Source organism: Phoenix dactylifera, chromosome 11 (genome assembly GCF_051530095.1).
Source record: "Phoenix dactylifera cultivar Ajwa chromosome 11, Ajwa_hap1_PhDact_Kaust_v1.1, whole genome shotgun sequence".
Lineage (NCBI taxonomy): Eukaryota > Viridiplantae > Streptophyta > Magnoliopsida > Arecales > Arecaceae > Phoenix > Phoenix dactylifera.
In genome coordinates this window covers 25,182,407-25,209,931 of record NC_143200.1, presented here as the reverse complement: position 1 = coordinate 25,209,931, position 27,525 = coordinate 25,182,407, and the positions used below count along the sequence as shown (strand labels likewise).

Below are 27,525 nucleotides of genomic sequence, written 5' to 3'. Positions count from 1 at the left end.
ACTATATAATTTATATTTCTATAAAATATTTTGATATTACAATAATTAGAAATATTATTAGATCACAAATAACAACATCATAACCATTACAATGATCAATAATAATTAGCCATTCCAGTGAAAGTTCGTTACGATATGATAGCGCCTTCTATTAAAACCTCCATACGAGCTTAATTCACCTATACGCATCATTCTCTCTCCTTTGATTGATAGAGGTCATTTTCCCCGGACTTAAGAATGCTGGCGCATATGCTCCAAAGGGACATCTAGGCTTTCTTAGATTGCCATGATGAATTTCAAATCACAACCATGTTTTTGCCTTGGCTTTATTTGACATGCTTGATGTCAGGGCAGCAATAGCAGCAGCAAAAGCAGAACTTACTTCAATACCAAATTAGGTGCAGCACATCCACAGGCATATGAATAAAGTAAAATTATAAAAATGAGACAGAACATGAGTGCAATATGAATAACCCCCAAGCAATAAGCCATCTGCCCAGCCTGCAGGCCTATTAACCTACGTATTTATTCAGAACCAATTCAGAGACTAGCAGATATTACCATTTATTTCAAAATTTAACGACATCAGAGACCATAGCAGATATTACCATTTATTTCAGAATTTAACCGCATCTACTGCATCCAGGAGTAAAATAAATTGTGTTTCAAAAATATTCGAAGTGCTACTAGTGTCTCAAAGCAACCAAATCCAAAGATTCACAACCACCAAATGACATATTCAACTGCCACCCAACTCAAAACAAGGTGCTGCAATTTCTCGGAGGTGCAATTTCCTTTCAAGGATCTGGCTTATCACCATCTTGATCTTCCTCAGCTTCTCTGCATTCAGATTGATCAGCAGCTTCAGGGCTCTTGCAAGTCCAGTAATGGCCGCTCGGGGGATCAATAGGATGGGGGCCACGAGGCCCATATTTGCGGGTCATTGCAAGCACCGGTGGAGGTGGTAGAAGACCTGCTCTGAAGAGTATGCATTGGACAGGCTCCGAAGGCTGTGCACCAACAGATAACTAATACCTACAACAACAGCAGAAACAAATAACTAGCTGACTTGCAAGCCTGAATGAAGAATGAATGCTTTTGTTCCTTGTTATTTTAAAGTAAGAAAGAATTTTCTATGATTGAAACCTAGTTTGTGTATTTTCCGCATCTCTACATAATTCATGATTAACTGCCACGAAAAATGCACCGAATTGTTTCAATGGTAACTAAATCATCACTGCACAATTGTCTAAATAGTACAGAGCTCCTAGCATAACGAACAACATTACATAAACTTTCAACTTTTACATTTTTGCAACAAGTCGCATGGATATCAGATATCAAACTAGTTATGTGGCTTGGAGCAAAAACAGACAGCAGCACTCATTAATATCTTTTCTCCTACCAGGTGAGGACAGCAGCTCAAAGGCTAGGGACATAAGTAAATTGGAGATAGCATTTAGATTAAGCTTCTGACCTATAACTTGTTATTTGTTCATTCCTCCAATTATCTTGGCTCTTTTCAAGTCTATAGGTATATTTATTATTGCACAACTTGCAAAAACTAAAACTTCATAACTGATCAAGCATATTGCCTACCTCTGTACTGGCTCTACTATCTAAAGGAAAGCCCTTCTCTTGCCCAAAGCTACGTTAGCAAGAAACATGTCGACATGTCAACCATAAAAATTTTCAGGCCTGGTGGATATATCTTGAACCATGACCATAGAGAAGGAACAAGGTTTTTGTTGGTCAAGGCATGGTTGCGATGGGCTCCTCTGGGCCACGATTCAAATGCCTGGTTCACAATTGATTGAGACCTGAACTTCTGGAAAAAGGTTTTCTGTTCTTTCAAATATTTTGTTCCTTTTAGCTTGACCATAATTCCTAGTCATAATAAACAAATGCATTGAAGTTGAGTCATATTGAGTTTCAAAAACTCAACAAAAAAAAAAACATTTATAATGCAAATTGTGACTGATCTGGATCTCAAATTTTCAATTTACCTAGCAGGTCCAATATTTCTAATGCAAATTCTCATTTGAAACAAGAATACTTGTATACAAACCCCATGCCATCTGAAACATAGGAAAGATGGAGACTAGACTACACCTCTTTTTTACTTTGAAAAGATAGTTACATTCAAGTTCAAACTAAATTATAATCAAATCTAATCTTATACACTCCAATCAAATCTAATTTAAATCCCTCTATCCAACTCTCTTCTAATTAGCTAATTTCTCTAGTCTATATCCTTTATTGTAAACTAATTTCGTGTTTGTAGGATAAACAACATTCCTTAATGACTCTTAATGCTTAGCAAGAAAGAATAGAACCAGGTAAGTAATGATAAGACTTTGATTTGAAACCCACGCTCATCGCTTCCACTATTCTCTACCTGGCTATAAACCGTAATCCAGACTCCAAACCAAAGAATAGACACATCTTCATTAAGATTGAATTAAAAAAATCAAATCTAATTCAAATAAATTGATTTCCAACCCAATTCAAATTCTCGCATCCACTCTTCTTGTAATCAGTCAATTCCTCCGATATTTCTACTTTCTTGCAAATTTCAAAATCTAATTGTGGTTACCTAGCCAGGTATAAGAGAAAAGGATTCTTTTTTTCAAAAAACCGTCGAAAGAAAGCACGGAATCTACTAATTACCCCAAGAAAACATGAAATCTGGTACGTAATGATAAGAGATGGATCAGAATATTATTATCTTCAACTTTTAAAATATAAGAAAGGAAAAAATAATTGCTGAGTTATCTCAAGAAAGAAAGCATCGAAACCCTAACCTGAAAAATTGCGGGCCGACTCGAATCGGTTCGCCTCAAGCGACGAGTACAGGCTGGGGCTGGCTCTTCTTGGGGTCGGGAGGATCGGCGAAATCCTCGGGGTTGTAGATGACGGTGATGAAGAGGGAGCAGCTAGGGCAGCGGGCGATCTCCTCGCCGGCGCGGAGGTCGTCCCTCGTGATCTGGAAGAGGTCGCCGCAGGGGCACGGGTACGTGAACGCCTGCAGGTCCTCGTTCCACTCCATGTCCTCGATCTCCACCTCGTCGTACGCCGACATCTCTTCCCTCCCCTATCGGTCTCTCAGGTCTCAACGGGGAGCCACCGGAGAGAAACCGAGACGATGGAAGAACCGAAAGCTTGGAACACGTCCGTCGGCGTTCACTTTTTTTTTTATTTTTTTGATAAAAACGGTAATATATATAGCTCCAATATAAGTACAATCTATCAAGTCAGAAGAAATCGGCGCGAATGTTGATGTTTTCCGTATTTTATGTAGGGAAAAATTATGATACCGAGGTCAATAATCCGACGTGGCGGTGGCATAAACCATTATAACGGTGGGGCAGGAGGAGAACGACTGGAAACCTTTATACCTCACTTAATATTTCAATTCGGATCCATTTTTTTTGGATGTTATTAGTTTTATTGCTCACTTTTGCTCCATGCAATTATTTTGCCTCCTTTGAATAAATTACCATTTGAACCAAACAAGGCATGACATGGTAACGCCCATTTTCACTCGTTTTAATTATTTTACAAAGCCTTAAAAATATTTTGAGAGATTAACGAGGAATAAGAAAATCCGGAGGCACCCGAAACCATACCTCCACGAGTCTGCTATTTTTTCAAGGCATGTGGTAAGATTCCAGTGCGGAAAGCTAATCTCCTCGGGGTTCACAGTGTCTGCTCCTACTCAGTTCTATGATTTATTGCCCTGGTTTAAAGTTAGCCACTAACAGGCAATAGCATGCGGAGAAAATTGAACTATGATGAGACCATGAGAGTAGAAATTTATAACTTCCATTTCAGTGGTTTAGTCAGAAAATATTCCTTTTCCACCTTGATTCTTGGGAAAATGGAAATGCTACTCCAATTTCAACCACAAACCAAACCAAATATTTCTAATGATATAACCATTTCGGTCACAAACCAAATGTGCTCTAATAGGCGTCATGAAACATGCTGTACAAGGTGTCTTACATTACACTATCATTCGGTATTCACTGTTTCATGTTATGTATTATCTGTACTTCGGACAATCATATTAATTTTGTTATTTATTGCGTTCACCCCGACTCATAGAATTTGTCCGGCAGATACTTCGACTATTCATTGTTTTAACTGGCTCGATGCCATATGTCAACATACTTCAAACAGGTGCTTGGGATTGCTGACTAATTGAACCATAAACAGACCAACCACATCCACTTACAGTAACCAAACTCACACCACCACTTTTGTGAAGTGGAAGAGAGCATCTGCTCTCAAGCCAGTCATTCTCCTATAGAGATGAGTGTAGACGACCAGGGGTGAAACATTATGGCATCTAATCCACAGCCGAACCATTCTGTCGGGATTAAAACTTGATTTAGGTTGGTGATGGTTGTCTTGGCCTCTCGTTTGCAAATTTCCATCTCAGTTGCTGCAACTGTAATCGCTGATTGCCTTCAGGTTTGCACTCTACTGTTGATTCTGCTGCCTCTGCTGTGGAAAGTTGACCATTCCAGGTTGCATATTTTGATTGTTTGCCGGGATGTTTCCAAAGCCACCCTGCGTTCCATGTTGCTGCTGTTGCATCGCTACCATATTAGCAGGGTTTGAGCTATTCATGCCGAACACTGCAGTAAAAATATACAAAACATCTTAGCAATAAATCATAACAAACCACTACTGATTATAAAAGTGAGACTTAAATTGCAGGATAAAGTTCTCTCCGATGAAAAGAATAATGATACAAATTTCCCACTTTCAGATGGTAATGCTCCAGTTAAAAGTAGGGGAAGTAATTAGCATTTTGAGCTGGAAGTCAGCTGTTGCAACAAGCATTATGGGGCAAAAACATTCTCGCTATCAACTGCAAGCATCATCATCATACTTATCAGAATAATGGAGTTATTTGATAGATTGTAGTAGATAGTATTGGTTAATATCAAACAACAGGCAACTGACTTCAATTCAACACAAGCTATTGAAAATGTTGTTCTCCCTTCTCCAAGAGGTTCCTTAAAGATCTACTCTGACATTACTTTGTCCTTCAAAACCAGCTGCTACCAAAAGTGTGACTTTATGATCTAAACGTCAATATAACTTCAAAATAAACCTATCGACAGTCTTCAATATTAGCTCGCTACTTGTGTTTACATCTTCATTAAATAATAACATGCACACAAAATGGTAGCAGGATTTAAGGCAACCCATCAACAAAAAAGATTAGCATTTGTTTAGCATTCAATTAGAATAAATCACAGCATAAGGAGAGATGAACTATAGATGGAAGTTTCTGATGAACAAAATAATGGCAGAAATTTCTCATTGCAATATGCAGTCAAAAGCAGGGGCTCCCAGTTAAACAAACAAGCAAGGCACCATTGCAAGGTGCATGTATCAGTTCACTCGATACATACAAGCCATTCACATTTTTATCATGAAAAAAAGAGTACATGAATATATAACATACTTGACATGCATAAGTTGTAACATACATACTATATGGATAGTTTGTTACACCACCTCCACATTTCTACAGAGTAAAAGCAAGAAGTGTTTGTGGCAATGTTACACTTTTTCTTTGCATTAAAATATTACAGAGAGAAACTCTATATTGCTAGAAAATGGCATGTTGCTTCCAGTATTACCCACAAAAGAAGTTAATTTAGGAAGACAAAGGATTTATCACATACTTTGATCATTTATAATTTGCGATGGATGATTCCTCTGAGGATGCCCACCAGCCATGCCATAAAACTGATATGATACCACCAAAAGAAAGAAATTATAAATCAAATGGATATCAATGCTAAAATCATACCAGCAAGCTATATAAGGGAAAAAATGAAAGGAAATGTATCTTTATGTTTAGTCATGGAGAACTGTTATCAGGCTAATTAATTGGAAAGAAAATCAGAATAATTACATACACTTAGTGTAGCATGCACTTGGTGAAATATCAGTTAATTTCAGCCACCTCTTGAGTAGATCCTAATGTTAAACTAATGACAAACGAAATCAGCAATTTTGTCCCACTTATTTTAGTAGTTTTGCATTTCTTGCTTCTCCATTCTCCGCGATGCCATTCACCAATTTCATCTAGGGGCTCCTTGGACTCGAATTAAGTTTCAAGTTGATACATTTTGAATGGAAATATAACTTATTATAATGTAAAGAGAGAGCTTACAGATGGGAGATCCAGAAGGCTGACATGGATGAAAACAACACAGGGATCAACAATAAAGAATCCTCAAGAGGAAGATCTTCTGATTTTTGTTGTTCCATTCCACAACAATGAAATATAGATCAGTGATCATAAAAGAATTGCATTAGGCTGCAAAATTTTTGGAGATCTGCTTGACCCAGACTCAAGTGAACCAGGAATAAGGGCTTAACTTTATATCAGGTGAAATTAGGTCCAAATTTTGAGTATCTTCAATCAAAATCAGCAGAATGAACCAAAATATATATTTTTTCCATGTGAACTAGGTAGAGTCTAATCCAAGGTGCCAAATCTTGCAATATGGCCCATATTGTTCACATGCTAGTACAGCACAGGATGCAGCACACCCCTTGTATCTATTCATGGTTCATCAAAATAAATAGCTCATGTTGAAACAGGTTGATATAGCGCAATACAGGTCTAATATGATAGGGTACAAGGAAGATTTGAAACCTAGGTCTGAAGGATTTGTTAGTCAATATTCACTCATCAACCAAGGAACAAAGATTAAAGGTAAAACAACATGCAAAACAAAGCATATTCAGAATTTTTTTCTCCAAGTACAGAGCTCCTCTCAAGTATTTTTTTTTTTCCTAACAATCTCATTATCACTTAACTTAGTAATATTAATAAAACATGGACATTGTACAAGCTATGTGGAGGAGAGACAACGGAATAGCCTAGAAGCCTCTTCAATGCCTCCCTCTTCTAACCAAAAACTTGTCAAAATCACAAGGAAGTAAAGCTAAATAGAAAAACCCATTCATCATAGCCAACAACACACAGTCCAAAACCATGAATTTGAAAGCAACAACTAAACCCCTTCAAGTTGTAATAGTACTAATAACCCCTCAGTGAAAAGTGAGAGCCTCAAGTACAATGGAATAAGCCATGATAGCATCATTGTTTAATATTGAAGAGTGAAATCTTGTAAACATTATATCGTCCATGCTCTCCACAATCTACTGAATCTCATTTGGTAAAGCAGGCAGTCATTTAAGGTCCAATAGGAGGATCCTTGGTGTCCTTGAACTTGTTACTGGGTGATTGCTGTCATACGAAACTAACATGCAATAGAGAATTTTTCCGAAGTCCCTTACATATCAGAATCCCTTAACTGAAAAACCAAAGCTTATGGATTCGTATGTGAATTAAAAAAAAAGTTATATAAAACATATGTCAACTATGGAAAGAGATTTTCAGTGATGTCAGATAGTAATTCTAAGCTTTGAAGGTGTATCCCCTATTTGAAGCGAATACATGAACACAGTTTAAATCAGTAAATACCCTCATCTAGAATATTAACTTTTCTTAAGTACAATGACCATCAAGGCAAAATTATGACTATTTGCATATCTTATTAGTAAATACTTTTAGAATTTTAGGGAATTTGGCCTTAAATTGCATTATAGAAAGATGTTGGGATTAGAGAAATTAGCAAAAGCATTTTGCCTGTGAAACCATATATATGAAATTAATAAATAAACCAGGAAAACAAATTTTGATTGAGGGAATGTAGGAAGGTTTTTGAATGCCAGTAGGAACAAGTGAGAATGTAGATGAAATCTTTGCGAGAATGAATATCTAATGTCGACCAAACATGAACCGGAATGATTTTTACGTTATCTCAGATTAATTATTCAAGCTAAAAGTCATTATAGAGGTAGTAATGGCTGGTTAAAATGTAGATGAGCTTCTGGAGTAGTATGCCACATGTTGGAGGAAGTCGATAGAAAGTCATATTATTGGATACTTGATGGCATTGAAGTCTATATACAAAAGAACTCCAGTATCTTTACAAACTAATTTATACCAAATTTATAACGTAAATCCAACAGTACAGAAAATACTCGAGGAAAGTTGTAAAATTAAGACACACGAAGGGGAATAATGTTTCGAAATGATAGTTGAAATAGAGAATCCATATATATCTTCAGTCAAGAAAATGTGGTGAACACCCTAATGACGGATCAAGTGAACCACATGATTATTTTCTTTTTATCATATGATTCATATGAGTTCATGTTTTCAGCTAGATTTTTCCTACTGATTTTCTACCAGAACTCATCTCTAGAACCGGAACCTGCCAAATTGATCTCCACCTAAGTACTGCAGAGTAAGCTACTTGATTCACAAAAAATATATAAGATCCAGCCCTGAATAACATAATTCAAGGACATAAAAAATAGCCATTTTTCATAAATTTATTAAGTCAACCAACATCTATTTGCAGAAACAAAATCTTTTCTAGTCACAAATTTCAAGGTTGACTGAGTCTGAGAAAGAACGAATATGCAAGATACTAACCTGCATTCGTGGCAAAAGCGATTGTGATTGCATTGTAGCTGACATGTTCGTTAACTGCAAAAGAGAAGACAAGCATAAGACTGCCTGCAGTATAACCTCAATTAAGCTATTTGTTACCGGTTATGTTGGTCACAGATATTGCTAATAATAGTTCAAGTTTTAAAACTATCCTTTTTGGGATCAACTGGATACATCCCAAGGCCTCAAGGTTGCAGAAATCCATGTAAATGTCAACTAGCAGAACTATGGAAACCCAATCCACAACTTACTTGCAGTAAGTCTAAGCAAGTAACATACTAAATTGTTTTTTTTCATTCTAGCAAATAACAGATGCTCTAGGAAGCAAGCTCTTAACTAAGTTTTCAAGAAATAACCTGTGACTTGCATGCACATTCGTTATTGAAAACTTGAGCATGGCACATGTGGCACATGAGATGGTGGAAACCCGGAAACACAAGCCACAAATCCTCATCAACACACTCTTCTAGAATCCAGGTTATGCAATAAATAGATAGTCAATAAAATAATTTTTTGACTTTCTTGGACACCTAATGTGATTAAGAGGTTCTTTCTTTTTTTTCTTTCTTCCTAACTTCTTTCCCTTCTTTTTTCTTTTTCTTGTTGCCAAGGTGCCCATAGTGATGCAGCACAAAGTGCATCCAACAGGTACTATGACCAACTAGACCATGCCAAGTGTCTAAGGATATAGCGAACAGGATTCAAAGATTTTCAGCAGATTTTCTTATAAATTTTTCATTAGAGGCAATATCAAATTTTAGCCACGTCTCTATATTTGTAATACAACAATTCTAGTGTGCTTTTTTATTGTTGAGTCATATTTCGAGTATGATTTTGTATCAAGATTTAATGCCTAAATTAGGGTCAAGGTATCATGTCATATAAATACGCATATAATACATTATAAAACAGCCTTCGAGATATTAATAAAACTCTTTTCAAGAGAATTTCTTTCACCAAGTGAAGAATTCTTCAATTTAGTTTTCTTTTATTTGCATGTTGATCTTCGAAACATAAGCTTGTCGATCAAATCGCCCTTTCTTCCTTTTCCTGTTGTGTCACATAGACTGGGGCTACATATGCAGCCACAAATGGACTGAAAACAGTGGGCACATCCGAGCCCAAAATCCATGCAGCACATTGCACTTCATACAGTCTCTATTCTATGCCACAAGCATGGCTATTGAGCTTCGTGTGTAAATAAAGCAAAGAATGGAGTACGATCTGCAACTGGCTGAATTGAAGCCTATGATCTTAAAAGCAAACCTGGTCTTGCTGAGTAGTTCATTAATTTTCCTCTAAGTCTCAATGACAGTTAATAATAGCACAATCCTCTAGATAAGCACCTTTAGTCTACCTGCCCTACTTTATTCCTATTAATCCTCATCTATTTTTCATCTTCAATCTTTTATAGATTAGACCAAAAATGGTAAAGGTACTTAGATTTAGGCATCTATTGTCTCATGATAACTAAAACTTAGATTTATCAACATCTAACTTGGTGTAATTTACGGTGTATAGTGCCAAATTACTGAATTAACATTCACCCAACTTCCACTTTCATGAACCAAGAGTATAACCTCGATAAAAAAATTACCCAAAAGGCTCCTCTTGATTGTTGGAAAGAGCAAATCTAGTGCTTTCTTAACAAGTGAAAAGCGGTAGATCTTAAAACAAATCCTTGACGATATCCTAGTATCACCAGAAACTACATAGTCCCTTCATAAGTACTATATATGCTTTTAAAAGCTTCAGCATGCATGCCTTCAACAGTCATTAATGTCACTTTCTTTAATCTCCCACTAGACAAGCTTTGTTGTAGTAGTTTTTTGGCATGTGTTGCACGTGCAGATAACAGAAAATATAATATTATTATTTTGAGCAATTTTATATTAATTATAAAGTATAATAATATTTTATTATTGATTTTGCATAAATTTTGCATAAAAAATCCATTTGGTTATTGATTTGCATAAAACAGTTGGATTTATTCTATCTGCAGAATGATGCGCATTTACAGGATCCTCGATGATTTTGCCCTTTGATTGAAGTACAAGGCAGGGAGTTATCTACACAAATGTGTCTCAGATATTTGAATATATTCATCAAGCATTCAAAATATGTGCATCGAGCATTTTAAATTTGTGCATTACAGGTTTTATACTTAGATCCAAGGACAAAGACCACTTAATGTGTATTGTTCTGCAAAAAAAAAAAAAAAGATTTTTTCTTGGCAAAATTATTAACTAAGTAAAACTTTTATGCAAAATGCACATGTTTTATTATACTCAGATAAATAATATAAATGTCAAATAACAACCATTAATCCCATATATAATGGTTGTAATAATAAAAAAAAGGAACACCTGCTGTTTAAATATTTCATTATTACTATATAACTTAAGAGGAGACCTTTAAAACCACTACAACAGTTGTTAACTTAACATGTGACAAACAATTCAAATAAGTCAAAACAAATTGATGACCACAAAGTTCTAATTTGAAAAGATAAGATTTTCATCTCTGTTGAGATATCGGTTTGCATCAATATAGGAGACTCTTGGTATGATGGATCGATATCTTGGCCCATGTTATCTTGTTCTATATAAATCAATATATCTCAAAATGTCGGCGGTCATGTTAGCAAAACACCGATCAAGATTCCCTAATCCATCATTTTCCATTCAATTACATTTCAATAAATAACATTCAAATTAATACCTTTAAATCCTAAGTCAATTCATATATACTCTGTTTACTTAGATTTTTGCTATCTCAATCCCAGAAATACCAGCTGAGATTCCTGAATACTTCAACCCTTTCCTTTTTGGCTCTAGTTTCCATCTAGGTCGAGAAAATCTAATATCTCAATCTTGGTCATTCATCGAGATGGCCAAGATCGCTAGAATTAAAAACCTTGTAAAAAGAGCATCTATCAATGATATTAGAGACATTTATTAACTATGCTTTTTTCTTTATTTACCATGGGAAGAATATGACAATGATAGTCCATCAAATATTCAATCTTGAACAATATTCTTCCCCTACAATATAATTTCATTACAAAAAAATATATATATCAGCAAAAAAAATCTAAAATTTCCATTATTTGGAGGGTTTGGAAACTCGGGGCGGCCCGTGCACAAAGCTGATGTCATTGCAAGGTTTAGGAATGGTTGGATGCATATAGCTTACCACTACGCCAAGGCTCACCTTCTATTTAGTGGGGTTGGAAACATTTACCCTATAATTCTTCCAAAATCTCCATAAACCAAAACTATGAGATGAATCAAGCATCAATACAAAAAAAATAAATAAATAAAGAGGTATGAGAAAAGAAAACTAATAAAAAAAAATCATTAAAAAATATAGGTGCAATAGAAATAACTCGAGCATGGTTTAAAATAACAGCCATTAGAACAGTTTCACACCCGCTCCACTACATTACATATATATACATATACAAACATACATACATATATATATATAAAGGCAAAAAGATAACATCCATTATAATAAGTTATTTAGCATTATAATAGCCCATTATGACAAATAACAGCTGCTATTTGGGTTTTATATGATTCTTAATAAAATAATATTTTTTGAAATTTATTTTTAAACCTTTCCAAAAAAGTTTGTAGCATCTGAAAAATATTTGTTTATTAAAGTACAACCTCTCCCCTACCCCTCCCAAAAAAAGAAAAGTAGAAAGCAGCTAGTGGTGGTCTAGATACCTTTCTTATTAATATATAAGAAATGATATCTCCCAAATTTGCCACTTAAATCAGAAAATAAATAATCACCCCACCGAGCCTGGCAGATAGACTGCTAGGATGAGGAATCAGGAAGTGAATATTCCCTTCACACTTTTAGCATACGTCATAGAATCAATATAGCAACAGAAACACATCTAGTGATACCCGTGAGAACATTAATGGATACAAGGTTGCAAAACAAAACATAATACTATAAAACCACCAAGCATTTGTAACCAAAAGAATCTGATCGCTGGTGATAACTATCAGATAGACATCCATTGTCAAAGACATGCCAAGATCTAAAACAAAAAAGGGGCATCTATTCCATAAATCATATAATTACTTGCACACTTGACTTAGGATTTCTCAAGGGGTTCAATGCTTGGGGCACTTGGAAACTCCTTGATGCTCAGAAAGAGGTCCATCTTTCCATGTTAATACCAGTAACTATTGGCAAACGATGAAATCAAGGTAAGCCAAGTCATGTTGAACCAGCTGGTTCGGGAGCGTACGAAACCGGACAGATCAATTACTAGCACGGTTCAGCCAGTCTAAACAAGATTTATAAATAGCCCTCAACGAAAGCTTCAAAGCCGCTGGAGCTCTACCAATGCCTTGTTCAAAGCCCTCAATCCCTATCGACGATGACGATGTCCAATGACAATAATGACCTAGCCAGGTGAGTCCTCACTGTCTCGATCTCTATCACTGGATCCGAAGTCGTCGAACGAGCTCGAAGCTCTTGAAGCCCTCACTTCCCCCCTCTCTCCCTCTCTTGCCTCCTCCAGCCTCTATCCCCTCACGAAGTTGTTGTTGGATGCCTCTCTCCATATCCGATCCCTCTCTCTCTCTCTCAAGTGAATTCGGAGACCTCGGCCTCTCTCTCCCCCTCTGTCTCGTCCTCCCTCACATTCTTCCTCTCCCTCTCCTTCTCCCTAGTTCCAGTACACTGCAGTTCGGTACCGATCGCTGGTTGGTACAATTCTCAAGACCGGTTCAGCGAATCCTAGATGAAATGGTTTTGTTGATTATATACGGTTGTGAAAAAGTTGATCCTAGTAATTTTGCAGCACATACATGCTTCCAAAAGCGCATACATAAAAGTGCAAGCATGTCAGCAATTTGGGTTATGTTAAGGTTGTCAGGCTAGATTATTCACACCAGTATAATGTGTCCAACTAACACTAGCCACAAACATGTTGATATATAAACAACCAATATTCTTGCCCCCAATATTGGAAACAAAGTGTTCTTAGTACTGATGATGATAAGCATGCTATTTTGCTAATTTGCATGATTATGATAGACAATGAGCTGACCATTTGAGAGTTTGGTGAGGACTGGGCAGCATTGAACAAGGCACTATTCACAGCACTGAATTGACTCAACTGGTTCCTTAGTTGACTTGCATGATTTATTTGATTTTGTGTCATGTTATGCTGCATATGTGGAGACTGCAATTGTCGATTCTGAAACTGCTGTTGTGGCAGTTGCTGAGAATACTGCATTTGGTGCTGTCCAGGTACCTAGGATAAAGACTTGTTTGTGTTATGACAATATTAAAGCAGATCATTAGGCTAACAAACACACACATAAAAGGATTTGTATTGCCTACTAAATACCTGTTGAAACTTCTGCTGAGTGTGCCCCTGTATATCATTTAGTTGAGACATTGTGTTCTGCAACCGAGATAAGTCAATAATACAACTAAAATTAAGGCTTGTTAAGGTTCATGCATAAAACTACTTCAGAGAATAAGTCTACTTCAGAAAATCAGTCTCTTGCATCCAGCAGCGCGAAAAATTGTAGTTGGCAGCGCACAACATAAGTCAAAAGAAAAAATGACAGTGATTTTAAGCTAGTTAAAATCAGAATAGAAATAAAAGTTGAATAAAGAGTTTCGAAACAAGAATACTAGAAAAACTTAGTGAAACTAATAAAGGTTAAACCCTGCTCATGCAATAAAAATACATGAGGGTAAACTCACTTTCACCTAGCAGACCAGCGCAACAAGTATGTACAGGTCAATCTGTTCTAAATAATCGCTGCAATTTTACTTTAACAATATCACTTTCTAAGATTGATAATTTGCGATACAGGCTCTCACTAAAAAGTCTAGTATAAGCTCTAATAAAGTTTCGCAACATCAACTATTTAAGTACAAGTATGCCGCTTATATGGTCAATGTGAAAGCATTTGAATTTGCTAAACACTTGAGAAGTTTCCATAGAGCTAACAGCTTGCACTCTCTGTATCCTATAATCACTGACAGATGCAGTTTATTAACACAATCAACTTCTAAGCACCTCGGCTATCAGCACTCAGAAGAGATGTTGCTCATGAAAAATCTCACCACTTCAAAAGTTTCTACACAAAGTTAATATTTTCCTGACATGCAAGGTCCATAAAAAAAAGAGAAATTACAATCTTTAAAATAAAACAGTAGGGCCCTTAAGTGGATAATTAATTTCGAAAGTGAAAACTGAGGAGAACATGTTGCTTTACCTGTCCTAGTACTCCCTGAGACGGCGACTGCCTCAACTGCTGCTGAGCATGAAGTTGCTGTTGATGTTGTTGAGGAAGTTGCATCATTTTCTGTCTCTGCTGCTGCTGTTGTGTCTGCTGCTGAGGTGATGGTGTATTCATCATATTTGTACTAGATCTAGGAGAATTTGCATATGGCAAAGGAGGTGTCGATGCATTGTCAAAGGAAGCAGTTCCTGTGACACCAGAGGGCGACGGAGCTGGTCTTCCAATCAATTGTGTTCCAGGAGTCTGCAATTAAAACCAATAGCATATACCAAGAAAATATTAGATGAAACACTGTAAATAGTTTTCGATTATATTCTGGAAGAATCTGATAAAACAGAAAAGATGGTAGCTTTATACATGGTCAGCCTTAAAAGTTTTTCAACTTCTGTTACTAACGATCGGTAGAAATTGAGGAATGGCAAATAGTTCATCAATCACTTAGGGGAATAAAAACTTACCTGCTCAATTATTGAAAATGACTTCATGGTAAGTTCTGCAACATAGTTTATTTATAATACTGAAACTTGCACATGTAATTGGTTCCATCCCATAACACTTCACCCATCCCATCGATACTATTTCCAGATGATATTACTAGAATATATTAGACATAGGAAACCTTTATGGATAGCCTTAGCTACTAACTCTGCATAAGTGATCGAACCACCTTTTCAGTCTGTTACTACAATTTATGTCAAATAACCACTGCCAAGCTTTCCATAGTTTCTGCATATGCTGAAATTATTTAATATTGTTTCAGCATGAGCTACATATGTTTAAACACAAGAAGCACCAAATAGAAACCTAGTCAGAGACCTAGTTATTTGCTGTCAAGAAATGGACTCACATGGGATGATATGTTGTATTACATCAGAAGCCATGTTGAAGGCTACATGAACAATTAAAGATCCAATTAAGCAATAACAAAGCATCAAAGATGTGTTGCAGTTGATCAGATATGAACTACGAAAATAGGGAGGTGAATCAGATAGAATGAAGAAGACAAGATGATTGTTTAAAAAATTTGGCAACAATAATAACCAGAATGAATCTGGAGTAAAAAGGATAATGCCAAGTAAACTTACAAGGGAATTGTGCATGAAAAAATCAAGTTGTAATTCATGTTATGTATTACTAGCATTTAGGTGCTCAACTTTATGCTCTACCAGTTGGATGGAGAAGATCTATAATGTTGGCTTGTGAAATTCACTCATTTTTTACTTGAAGTGTCTGGAATAATTTGGTTAGGTTATTACCTAAAATGTTATAATAGTCTAATTACCATTCAGTGTGAAATACACCTTCTCATTTTAAAATACTTTTTTCCAATCCCCACTTTCAAATGGACAGAACGTCAAATCATCACTTGAATTTTCCTTTTCTGGTGAGAGGGCTCACTCAGCACAAATACACATATGCTTGAATTGCTATATTTTATTTATTTTGAATTGTTTAGTTTGGTTCTTTCTTTGAGTTGTTCTATTCATTGCATCCTTCCATTTTTCATTTTTCTCCTTTCTTTGCATATAAAAAGTGCATATTCATTTGGAAGGGAGAAGGGGTTCTTGAAAATTGAATGAAGTCCAATATGCAACATGAAATAATCAATGATATGAAGAGCACTAAATAGTGAAGGAAACAACATGAAGTTGCAGCAGAAGTTAAAAAGGAGATGCATATCCAAGTGAAGAAAAATGGTTAATTAAGAAGAAAATGGAGTATCACCATATTGTCATAAATAATTTTTTTGAAACACTATTTGTTCATACATTTTTAAGAAATAAGATTACTTTTCTAACAATTCACCAACTAAACTCTAATGCCATGGTAATTAGGCAAGACCTGCATGACAGCTCCCTGAGTGCTGACAGTGTTAGATGAGAATGATGGAGTATTTTTTGTGTAGACACCTACAAGAATTACAACTTAGTATCAGAACAATTGGATTCAAAAACATTGATTCGTTAAATATATTGGAAAAAAAATAAAAGAATCTTGAAGCCATTATCATTTAATTTTAATAAGCTTCAGCACCAGCCCTAGAACCTAGATCTTTAATGAATATCAAAGGTTCTAGCTATGAAGCCAAATTAAGGACCAATGATGAAGTAATATAACTAACAAAAGAAGTTTCTCAATGGCATAGAAGGATAATAAGTAATTTACCAGAGTTGTCCCCAAAATTCTGTGCGCCATCACCACAAGTGAGCACATCTACTAAATGACTAGGAAGAGATGATGGGAGATGCCTTTGATCTGCAGGTATTCTTAATCCTGAGGCACCGAATTATTCCTTAGTTGGACAAAAAATGAACGAGTTGTCTTAAAAATAATTAAAGAACAGATTGACCAAAAAAAAATATGCTTAGTTTACAAAAAAGTCATGATATAGAACTTTGGTCTAGTTTAAAATCTTCATCGTAATGCAAAGCAAACATAATACTTGAAAATAACACCTTCACCAAAATTCACTGCAGCTCTAAGAAGACTTTCTTGTTCTTGAATTTTTGCAGCTTGCACCTTGTCTGAGGTTGGAACAAGGGTTGGCCCTTGACGCGATCCCAATCCATAGGCTTTACGAGCATCAGCTATAACTTTTTCTGCAGCTTCACATGCTGTTTCAATCATATCAATTCTAGCCTGTGAAATTTCAGATGGTACTTATTTAGACCAAAAGGTAGATAATAATATTGGTAAATGAAATTTATTCTGTATTGAACTCTAGATCACCTTTAACTTTTCAATTTGCATGTGCACAGGAAGATTTGATAATCCATATAATAACTGCTCTCTCTTTGCATTATCCTCTGCTTCCATCTCTGGCAATAACTTCGATGACAGCATCACAGGTAATACTGTAACCAACTCAGAAAATCAGATATAATGCAGGGACAGAATTTGAAAGTGTCTGAAGCATCTACTACAGGTACATAATTTTGGGGAAAAATGTCACGATATAGAATTAACTCAACAGGAACATGTGACACAGATCTTTTCAGGAAACTAATGTTTAAGGAGCTAATAGAGCAACTTTATGACCATAGAAGCAGGTTTGAGTCTCCTGTCAAGTTGAACTCATTTATGAGGCACAAATTTACCAGAAGTCATTACATGATTTTTTTTCCTTTTTTTGTTCGCTCTTATTTCTACACCCACTCCCTTATTTGTTCCAGGATTAAAGTATGTAAAGAGGGGCAAACTTGGTACCACAGGTACAAGGTGCATAATTAAAGATTTAGATTTAGAGACTAACAGAAATGAATGGCAACACATGAAATCAGTGATTCATGCGGTCAACTATTTAAAGATGGGACATGATTGCTAACATGAACAATAAGCCTTCTCCATCTACAAGGGCTCAACTTAATGAATATCACTTGATTTTTCATCTAAAGTCACTTGAATATCACTTGAGCTGAGTTTTTTTTTCCTTTTTTGATCTTGTACAAGTAAAATGTGATACCAACTTCAAAAAAGATAACCTTCTCATAAGTAAATCTTAGTAACATAGAAAGAGTTGTGGTTATTATATAAAGTTGTGGAAATACAAACAAATTTATTGTTTACAGAATGTTCATTACCAATGCTTTCAAATTGGAGAGATTTGGGTCCCAGATGTAAATGCAACAATACATGGAATTGCGAATTAGCAAAGGGTTGTTGTGTTAAACATACTGGCAGCATTCTCAGCATTGACATTCCTTGGGTACACCACGAATGCCTTTGAAACTTTCTTGATGTCCTCCACAATGTTGAAGAGCTCCATATTAACCATGGAGAACTGCCCTAGTATATCTTGCCTGCCAAGCAAAGCAAGATACATCAGTTCACAAATTTATTACATGCTCAGGAGAAACTTGAGTACCAGTTCAATAGTTAATAAGAAGTTCAATAGTTAATAAGACAAGACCATATCTTGTACACTAAAATTTTGCCAAAACCCACTAATTTAGCTGCAAAACTCAAACAGGAAATTTGAATGGTAATGTTGCCACTAAAGATACATGCAACGCCGCCGCATATCAATTCATATGCTCCTTGTGTCTTCAAAAGAAAATTATCAGTATTAGTTAGTTGTACTATACCAGACACATAATTCTCCCTTAAACTTCACCCACCAATTCCAACCAAACTTCGCAAATAAGAAATATCAAGAATAAAAGAAACATGCATATATTCATGCATGCACAGTTAGATAAAATCATGCGCCACTTGCACTACCCTAAGAGGTATGTTCTAGTTCTACTTTATTAACGCTAGTTCCCATCCATGGATACTTTCAATCCAAAACTTGAAAATGATGGCAATTTTACTCAATAAGCTTTCTTGAACAGACATAATGAGATCAAAAGCTAGCAACAAAGAAAACTTGAATACCATACAGCTTTCAAGAACCACGCAAGCAAGCAAATGCAAGAACAACTAAATACAAATCATATAGCAAAAAGATTTAAAAAAGAACGATTTCAATTTGATAGAGATTATAAATGAAGAACCAAAGAAAGATCGGCTTTCAAGAACCATGCAAACAAATAAAGGCAAGAACTAGTAAATTTTATTCCTATAGCCACAAAAATAAAAAACCAATTTGCTGGAGAATCCAAATAAATAAGAACCTCCAAAAATAAATCAGATTTCATGAACCATGAAAGCAAACAAATACGACACCAGTAAATCGACATCATGGAACCAAAAAAACCGAAAAAATGGTTCAATTTAGTAGATAATATGAAAGAGAAAAGAACCCATAAAGAACCCTAGAAAGGAATTCTAGGGTAGTAGTAGGGGAAAGAAGAGAGGTCGAAGGTCTCGGTGGTGGGAGAAGATATGGACAAAGGGAATGGGGTTTGGGGGAGAGGGACGAGACCATTTGGGAGAGGTGTTGGAGCGGGCGTATGCGTCGAAGTCCTCGAGGATGCGGGAGATGGCTTTGAAGAGGCCGATGGCGCGGGTCTTCACCGACTCCAGGTTCAGCTGCTGCTGCAAAGCCGCGTTGAGGCGCTCCGCCTTGGGTGGTGGCTGCGCCGCCGCGTCCCCCGCCGCAGGCGGCGGCGGTTGCTGCCCTTGGGGCGGGACTGCTCCGCCGGTCGCTTCCATGGCCGCTGCTACCGCTGGAAGAGAGATCAAGGGAATAAAATTAGAGGGAGACTGGGGTATGATGTTCCGACGGAACATCTTGAAAGAAACGGGCACACGACTCGGTAACGGCAGCGCCGGGTCTCAGGTCTCGGCCGGAGCCGGTTCGCGGCCACGCCCACGACTCTATTTTCTCGCACTCTAAACGGAGTCCACAGGTTAAATTCAAATAAATTCGTTTAACAAATTCAAAAAAATAGAGTCCAGTAGTTTGGCTGCATCTGTTTGAAAATGCCGTCTACGGTCTCCATGTAATTGTAAATTATAATTTTCATATTTGCTACTAAATGTCAGCGATTTATTTTTTTTTTTTTGACAAATATCTGCTATTTAGTTGACTTCTGATATATTTAAGGCCTTCTAAAATTAAATAAAAACCACAAACAAATGAGATATTTTCAAATAGAATAATTTAATTTTTTTGCTTTGATATTTTAGCTTCCTTGCTATTGCCTATTGTTTTAAACGGAATTATAATTAGACATTTTGAAAACATACAAGAACAATAAGTTTTCATAATTTCAAGTAGAGTTATTTAGATGAAATTTTTGATAATATCTATTACTCTCAATATACAGATTCATTACACATGGTTTCTCTTAGGGGTGCAAATGGGTCAAACGAGTCCGGCCATGAATGACCCCGACCCAACCATGTTCCTTGTTCGAGTTCTAATTTTAGACTCAAATCCAATCCAATAAAAAATCGGGTCAGAGTCATATCGAGTCGACTGCTACAATTTTTGATCCAACAAGTCATTCGGGTCAGGTCAGGTTTATGTATAACCTGGACCCAACCTAAAAAATCCGGATCGGTTCGGGTCAACTCATCTATTGCTTCATAACTTATTTGCATCCCCGCGGGCTCAAATAATTTTACATATTCGGATTGGATCGGATCGAGTTGTAGGATTAAAAACCCAAAATTATTCAAATTTCAAATGGATCGAGTCATGGAAACTTAAATCCAACCCAAAAAATAAAATAAGTCCAATTTTAAGATCCAACCCGGCCCCACGGATCCTTCAAAACGGGTCATGTCGGGTCTAAATAGGTCAGGTTGGATCATAGGTCAACCTCGGCCCATTTGCAGCTTTAGTTTCTCTTGAAACTAAAAGTAGGCAAAATAACTCTTGTCATATATATATATATATATATATATATATATATATATATATATATATATATATATATATATATATATATATATATATATATATATTGTGCGAGTACACGTATGCATGCGTTACTAGGACATTGGTTTGATGGTATATCGAAAGCCAATCCAATAAATACATACAATTTAATTCTAGAACTCAAATTTGATTAGTTCTATATCGATCAGATTGATTTATTGGATTAGATTTTTTTCCCTTTTTTTTGACGAGGGTTCTGGAAGTGGCCTATAACCAATAAGTTATACAATTATCAGCCAATTTGAAATTTTATGTGTAAACATTTTTTTAATAACTAAAAGGCAGCAAGTATCAGCCGATTTAATTTTTCATAGGTTGCAATGCATCTCCTTAATATAAGAACAACAAAATCTTGTAGGTTGGTGAGTTATACAGCAAAAAGCAATGCCCACCCCACAAATAACCCTCACAGGTCCGATGCCAATTTTGCAACAAAATAATCTTTCAGAGATCGTCCACCTGCAAGCATGCACAGACCACCTCAAGCCATGACACTCTATTTGAAGTTATATTCAACATATTAACATGGTTCCAAGCCATGGAGCATTTTCTGTGATACCTGCTAGAAGTTAAAACAATCAAAGATTGCCATGACTAACCACCATAAGCATATTGTCATATGCTGTACCAATTCTTCCACCTTTTGCTTCAACAAGCAAGCCATACATATGAGAAAACTGAAACATCTTTAATGACAGCTTCGAAGATACATTCATACACGATCTTCGCTCGACTGTAAAGAAATTCATGAAAAAAGACAAAAAGACATCTTTATATAAAAAAAAAAAAAAAGAATTCTAGACATCTAGCAATTGACTTCTTAAACTATCATTTCTATGTTAATGCAAAGAAATGAGAAGTTAGATTTTTCAAGAATACTAAACTACCCCGCTAAGCTGCCAACCAAATTGCTCTCCACTCTCCACGGATATATCTCCGGATATCATTATTCTACCTGCATCCATCTCTAAGGATTCGACCCCCATCCATAGTCTTCACTGTTGGTTGGCAATTCCTTAAAATACAACAATTCCATAAGATGGATCCAATCCTTTTGAGAAACTGGAGAGGAAAAAGATATCACATTGCTTGATCAGCACAAACCTTGCACATTGGGTAGCCGGTTTGCAGGACTCAGCAAACCAAACTACTTACACGGAACCTGTATTAAAATAGTCACAGCGACCGCATCAAAATAGTTTACAATTTTGATCGCAATAAAACTTATCCGATGAGAGCAAGCAACTCAACTTATACTGAAGAAATATAATATCAGTTCAAGTATCGTACATTCCTACAGTCTGAAATTTTTACCGTTTCAAACTCTCTCTCTCTCTCTCTCTCTCTCTCTTCTCCACCAACAATAACAGCAAACATCTATTTCTTACTCCTCTTAACATTAAACCTGGTCTAATTCTCACCTTCATTAAACTCAGAACCAGATCATGTTTTAGGAGTCTAAATCACTGACACAGAATCAACAGCACAGGTCATCCTACTAAATTGCAGTCATGGTTGCTTCCTAATTCTTATCATTCCCAACAGCATACTTCCCTTATCACCTAATGAATCCAACACCTGCATGCTTCTCACATGCAAACCACAATTTATATCACAAAGACAAATACAGAAAAATCTGATAATTTATTACATTACACTCGGAGAACATTAAAATAGTTAAATTACATCATTGATCTTTATGAAGCAACGAAGTGAAGGGGAGCTGTGGAATTCATGGGCATTCCATGCAGCGCCAGCTTCCCCTCCCTACATGTACAACTTGCATTGAGGTTCTGGATGGCTTGGCACCATCCAATACCCACATTCTTGCATAGCCTGCACGTTAGAGATAGATGGTTCAACCTGGTAAACAAGTAACTAAAAGTAAGAGGGCCGATGCCAGATATCAAATTCTGATATGCCCCAATTTCAACTTGAACAGAAGCATAAGATTATATCACTTTATGTTGATTGAAAACCAGCGACATAGACAGCAATACACAACGAAACAACTAATTTGTGAATACCTAACCAACTGTCATTGATACTTCCAGAGTTAATACACAGCTCTAATACCATAAATACAACAATGGAGAAATCAAGGAAGTTATTTTCCCATCAGATCCATGGAATTATATAAACAAGATGATGACTAATCCTGCTATGTACCAACAAAGATTGCTCACCCTGCTTCTGTCAATCAGATACCAGTCAGCTTTCTTCATCATCAGACTGTGCAGCAGCCTTCTCTGGGCTATTCTTCACAGGATGTGGAGATACACCTATAATCCATAAAGCAATGAGTCAAGTACCTACAACAAAACAATAACTGCTAGTCAATAGATAGGATGCACATCTCACCTCCTGATTTGTTCTTCAATTTTCACAAACAATAGTAAGTCTACGTATCTTACTGGTGAAACTTAATACTTGAAATTCAACAGAACCCTTAAAATGGAATCAAGATAAAAGCTTCAGCGATTATGTAACATAGCAGAACAGAAAACAAGACTGAAACATGCTTTGTGCATGGTTAAAAAACTGCAACAACTCAGGATCTCACCCAAAAAGAATGGCCAGAAGGTATTATTTGAGTTCCTCGGCCCTATAAAAGTGCGTAGGATCTACACATTGCATGGCCAGTGTCGGACTAAACAGATCCACCTACACAGGTCCTCACATCCTCCTCCGGTTTAAATTTTGATGTACTCGCTAGGCTAAGGGTTCAAATCCATTCAAATCCAATTACAAACATCTTGATCAACCCATGGTTAGTCCAAATGGACCTGTGTAGCAATATCCCCTAGTTTATATGCTTATGGGCTAGGTCCGCTTTGATACCATTTGTAACAATCCAAAATCTCACCCACTAGACTAGCCAGAAGATATTATTTAAGTTTTTTGACTCTGTATAAATATCCAGGATCTACACAGTGCATAGCCGATGTGGGATTAAACACATGCCTGCATAGGTCTTCATAAGAACAACCAATGAATCATCGTTTTGATGATTCAAATTATTCAACCTCCACAAACAATCTCAATCTCTAACTATCAAATATGCTTCATGCACCAATGTTGCATCAAACAATTTCTTTACATAGAACATGTCAACTAGTTTTAGTTACCCGTTTCCCTTCTAACTACAACCAAAGAATCTTGTAGTTGCAATATTTCTCTTCACACTATTGAAACCTTTCACCAAACTTTTAAAATTAATATTGATGATAGACTCCCTGGCAATCAACTTTATTTTCATGAAGAACACCATCATAATAATTACTGACAATGGAATGAGGATAATAAACAAAAAATTATAAAGAATTTGATATGCCCACTTGCCAAGCAACTGTGCAGTTTTTGGCCAGTCTCTTGTCACAATACAACAGGCCAGTTGATACCCAGTGATTTGAAGAGATAGAAACAAGGATAGTCCAGGTATCACAAGTCCATAATTTATAAACTTCAACTTACTAGGAAAATCTTTGTGGTCATTGTCACATCCAGGTTAGAGAAGAGAAAATAAGGAAGAGAATTTATTGCAAGTTGCCATAGGTCAAAGGTGGAGAACCAATCAAAATAGTATCTACTAGTCACATCCCCAATAATTCAGGGATGGGAACCACCAAAAAAAAAAGTTCTGTCCATAAGGTCATACATCTTTACAGAATACAGAATTACAGACTGCACAGTCAAATGTCATGGAATTAAACATAGTGCTATTTCCACTGAGCCATACAAGTGATCCAGATACATAAGATCATTATCCATGGCCACCTTTGGGAAAGACGTCGTAAGATTCATGGCATGTGCAAGTTATCAATATGGATGGAGATTGAAAAAATATATATATCCTCCGGCAAATTATTCCTAACAGTCACTGAGATTTGTGAAATACAGATCAGCTTACCATATCGCCTCAACACAAGAGACTAATGCCCAAGAGGCACATAACAATCCCTTCTACATTTTAGCAGGAATTTTGGGGAGCATAGAAAATTTACAGAAAACCAAGCTACAGAACTCAAAAAAACAGCAATCAAAATCCCAAACACGTATTGCCCAAACTAGTTACATATATGAAAAAAGTTAGTGGCATCACAGTTAGATAGCATACCATAATCTGTATCCTACACGTGCCACTTTGATAACATGCACTAAATAGTGCTGTTCAACGAGCCATGTTTCTATCATGTTTCTATAGCTCGATATGGTCGGGGCTCCGGGGAAACAACACAAAGCCATTATACGTCGATTAATAGCCCAACCGAGTCAGCCAAATTCTAAAATAGAATCGCAGGATAACATCCCACGCCGTCCACAAAATGGAGGACAAATTCACCAAGAAAACTAAAGCAAATTCAAACTTTCGAATTGATTAGCGAAAGAATTAGCTAAAAATTTCATCTTTTATAGTGAAATCATCAGCGGAGAAATCGAAAAACCTACCAAACCATATAACAAAGGGATCTGAGATGTTGGAACTTCACCTTCCACGAAATAGGTGGACGAGGGCCAACCACGGACGCTCGCGAGGGAGAGGGTCTCCTCCTCCGTCATGGGGTTCGCAAGCCTGCCGATAAGCTCCACGACGCCGTAGGGCCGCTTCCGCGGCGGCACCCAGTAGGAGGAACCCGGGATGAAGGGGAGCCAGTCGGGGGCGGATCTGCGAACAACAATCCCGTGGATGGCGTCCTCGAGGCGGCGCATCCCGAGTAGCTCCGCGTCCGGCCCGGCTGCCTCCGTCTCCAGGTCCACCTCCACGAGCTGGGCCTTCTCCGGCCGGCTCGCCCGGCCGCGGCGGCCCTCGAGGTGGACCGCCGGCGGCACGAGAAGGCGCGCTCCGGCCGGATCGTGGATTAGTGTTTGGGACTGCCGGATAAGGGTTTGGGAGAGGATTCGAGCCATCGCGAGGCAGGAGAGAGACAGGGAGAGCGGAGACATCGAGCAAGCACAGTTCTTCCTGGCGACGCACCGTAGAGGATCCGAACTCGGGCACGGGAGTATGCGGTCGGTTCGAAAGGGGAAGCGTGTAAAGATGGCAGGGTTGGGGCCTCTTGGATCATCGGCGTCACTTGGTATCCCGCACTTGGTTTAAGGCCGGTTCTTGTCACAAAATCGAGTGTGCTCAAAATTCTCGACCTCGTTGCAGTGTTCCGAAGGATTAAGCTCGCGATGCGACGTTTCGCTGCTCCGCGGGTCAGCATAATCTTTGCGTCTCAGGCGGTGGCTACGTTCATGGTGGCCGTTGGATCATTGCATTTGGCTTATGGCATGGAGCTTTGTTTTGGCATCATGATTGCTGCCCATACTTCTTTTTTTTTTCGCTTAAAAGGAGAGGCGGGGGGTGGGAGCCCACCCCCGTGTAGCAGTCTCCACCCTACTAGGAGAATGTTCAATACGGGCAAAAATGGCCGTATGTTGGGCATCTCGATAGGTTTTACTCATATCCTCCCCATCTGTGGGCTTGGCTCGATTATCCCTCTGGGCTCCGGCACGAATATCACATATGAGTACGTTACACCTGGCACCACCGAGGCTACTAGCAGAGCGATACACCCTTCCAGACTCCATGTCCGAGCAAGAAGCATCCGATTTCCACAATTTAATCGACGCCCGCGCATTTCGAACTCGGAACCACTTGATTGGAAATAAGGCCATGCTCCCACTGGGCTACCACCTTAGTGGTGCCCATACTCTTCTATGCGCCTCACCGCAGGAAATAATAGCTTCTTCCATATGTACTTGGAGTGGAAATAATGAGAAAAGTAGCTGATTAATGCGAATTCTCATGATAATATTAACCGTAAACAAGTTTTAAATATCCTCTAAAAGAAAATAACTTAATTTATTCTTCTAATTTTGACAAAAATATAAATTCCGCACCAAAAAAAAACACCATTTAACAACTAGCTGCAAAGACACCATCTTTTCTCATCTGCTGATAAAATATGAATCCGTGCTATTCGGTTGATTAATTTCTAACACCATAACAGAGTCAGTATTCCTGTTCATGCATTCTCTGCTAAAAAAACAACTCGATGGGCTGCAAATCAATAGAGAAAACTAGAGTGAGATGAGCGAGACAACTGCATCTTTTTTAACACCTATGGAGAGTAAAATCTCTTTCATGTTGAGCATCCTTCTCTGCTAAAGGTAGGTTTTTCGTACTCATGACATGCTAACTTTTATTGAATTATCTTACAGAAAATGATTTATTTAGAAGCACACAACTACATCTCTTCAGTCTTTGAGCGCAACACAACATCTACATCATAACTGATCGGTCTACTGCCGTTTGAAGATCAATTTCAAGCCAATTCTTTAGTGAAGTACACCCATAA

General features: G+C 37.2%; 3 protein-coding genes across 10 annotated transcripts; all 3 read right to left on the bottom strand.

Annotated features, from left to right (window-relative positions):
* Positions 1 to 539: 539 nt before the first annotated feature.
* On the bottom strand, positions 540 to 3,203 carry LOC103707057 (diphthamide biosynthesis protein 3-like). The gene is made up of 2 exons (XM_008791407.5): positions 2,805 to 3,203; positions 540 to 1,035 (listed from the first exon to the last, which is right to left on the bottom strand). The coding sequence occupies exon 1, from the start codon at positions 3,080 to 3,082 to the stop codon at positions 2,840 to 2,842; it is 243 nt and encodes an 80-aa protein (XP_008789629.2). The 5' UTR covers positions 3,083 to 3,203; the 3' UTR covers positions 540 to 1,035; positions 2,805 to 2,839.
* An 852-nt stretch (positions 3,204 to 4,055) lies between these two features.
* On the bottom strand, positions 4,056 to 19,995 carry MED8 (mediator subunit 8). Its single transcript, XM_008791408.4, has 12 exons — positions 19,718 to 19,995; positions 18,526 to 18,650; positions 17,581 to 17,705; positions 17,307 to 17,490; positions 17,017 to 17,124; positions 16,693 to 16,760; positions 14,824 to 15,093; positions 13,941 to 13,997; positions 13,638 to 13,844; positions 8,543 to 8,596; positions 5,706 to 5,769; positions 4,056 to 4,643 (listed from the first exon to the last, which is right to left on the bottom strand). Exons 1-12 carry the CDS (start codon positions 19,945 to 19,947, stop codon positions 4,486 to 4,488), a joined length of 1,650 nt encoding a protein of 549 aa, XP_008789630.1. The 5' UTR covers positions 19,948 to 19,995; the 3' UTR covers positions 4,056 to 4,485.
* A 2,752-nt stretch (positions 19,996 to 22,747) lies between these two features.
* Positions 22,748 to 26,306, bottom strand: LOC103707059 (uncharacterized). 8 transcript variants are annotated; one of them, XR_015971410.1, is made up of 3 exons: positions 25,631 to 26,306; positions 23,368 to 23,493; positions 22,748 to 23,044 (listed from the first exon to the last, which is right to left on the bottom strand). XR_015971410.1 is itself a non-coding variant. In XM_008791410.5 (3 exons), exons 1-2 carry the CDS (start codon positions 26,123 to 26,125, stop codon positions 23,393 to 23,395), a joined length of 525 nt encoding a protein of 174 aa, XP_008789632.3. In that variant the 5' UTR covers positions 26,126 to 26,294; the 3' UTR covers positions 22,748 to 23,044; positions 23,368 to 23,392. The 8 variants fall into 8 exon arrangements, 4 of the variants coding, with proteins under 4 accessions (XP_008789632.3, XP_008789631.3, XP_017698265.3 ...); XR_005512487.3 differs by having other exon boundaries at positions 22,748 to 23,017; XR_003385706.3 differs by having other exon boundaries at positions 23,368 to 23,463; positions 25,631 to 26,305.
* Positions 26,307 to 27,525: the final 1,219 nt, after the last annotated feature.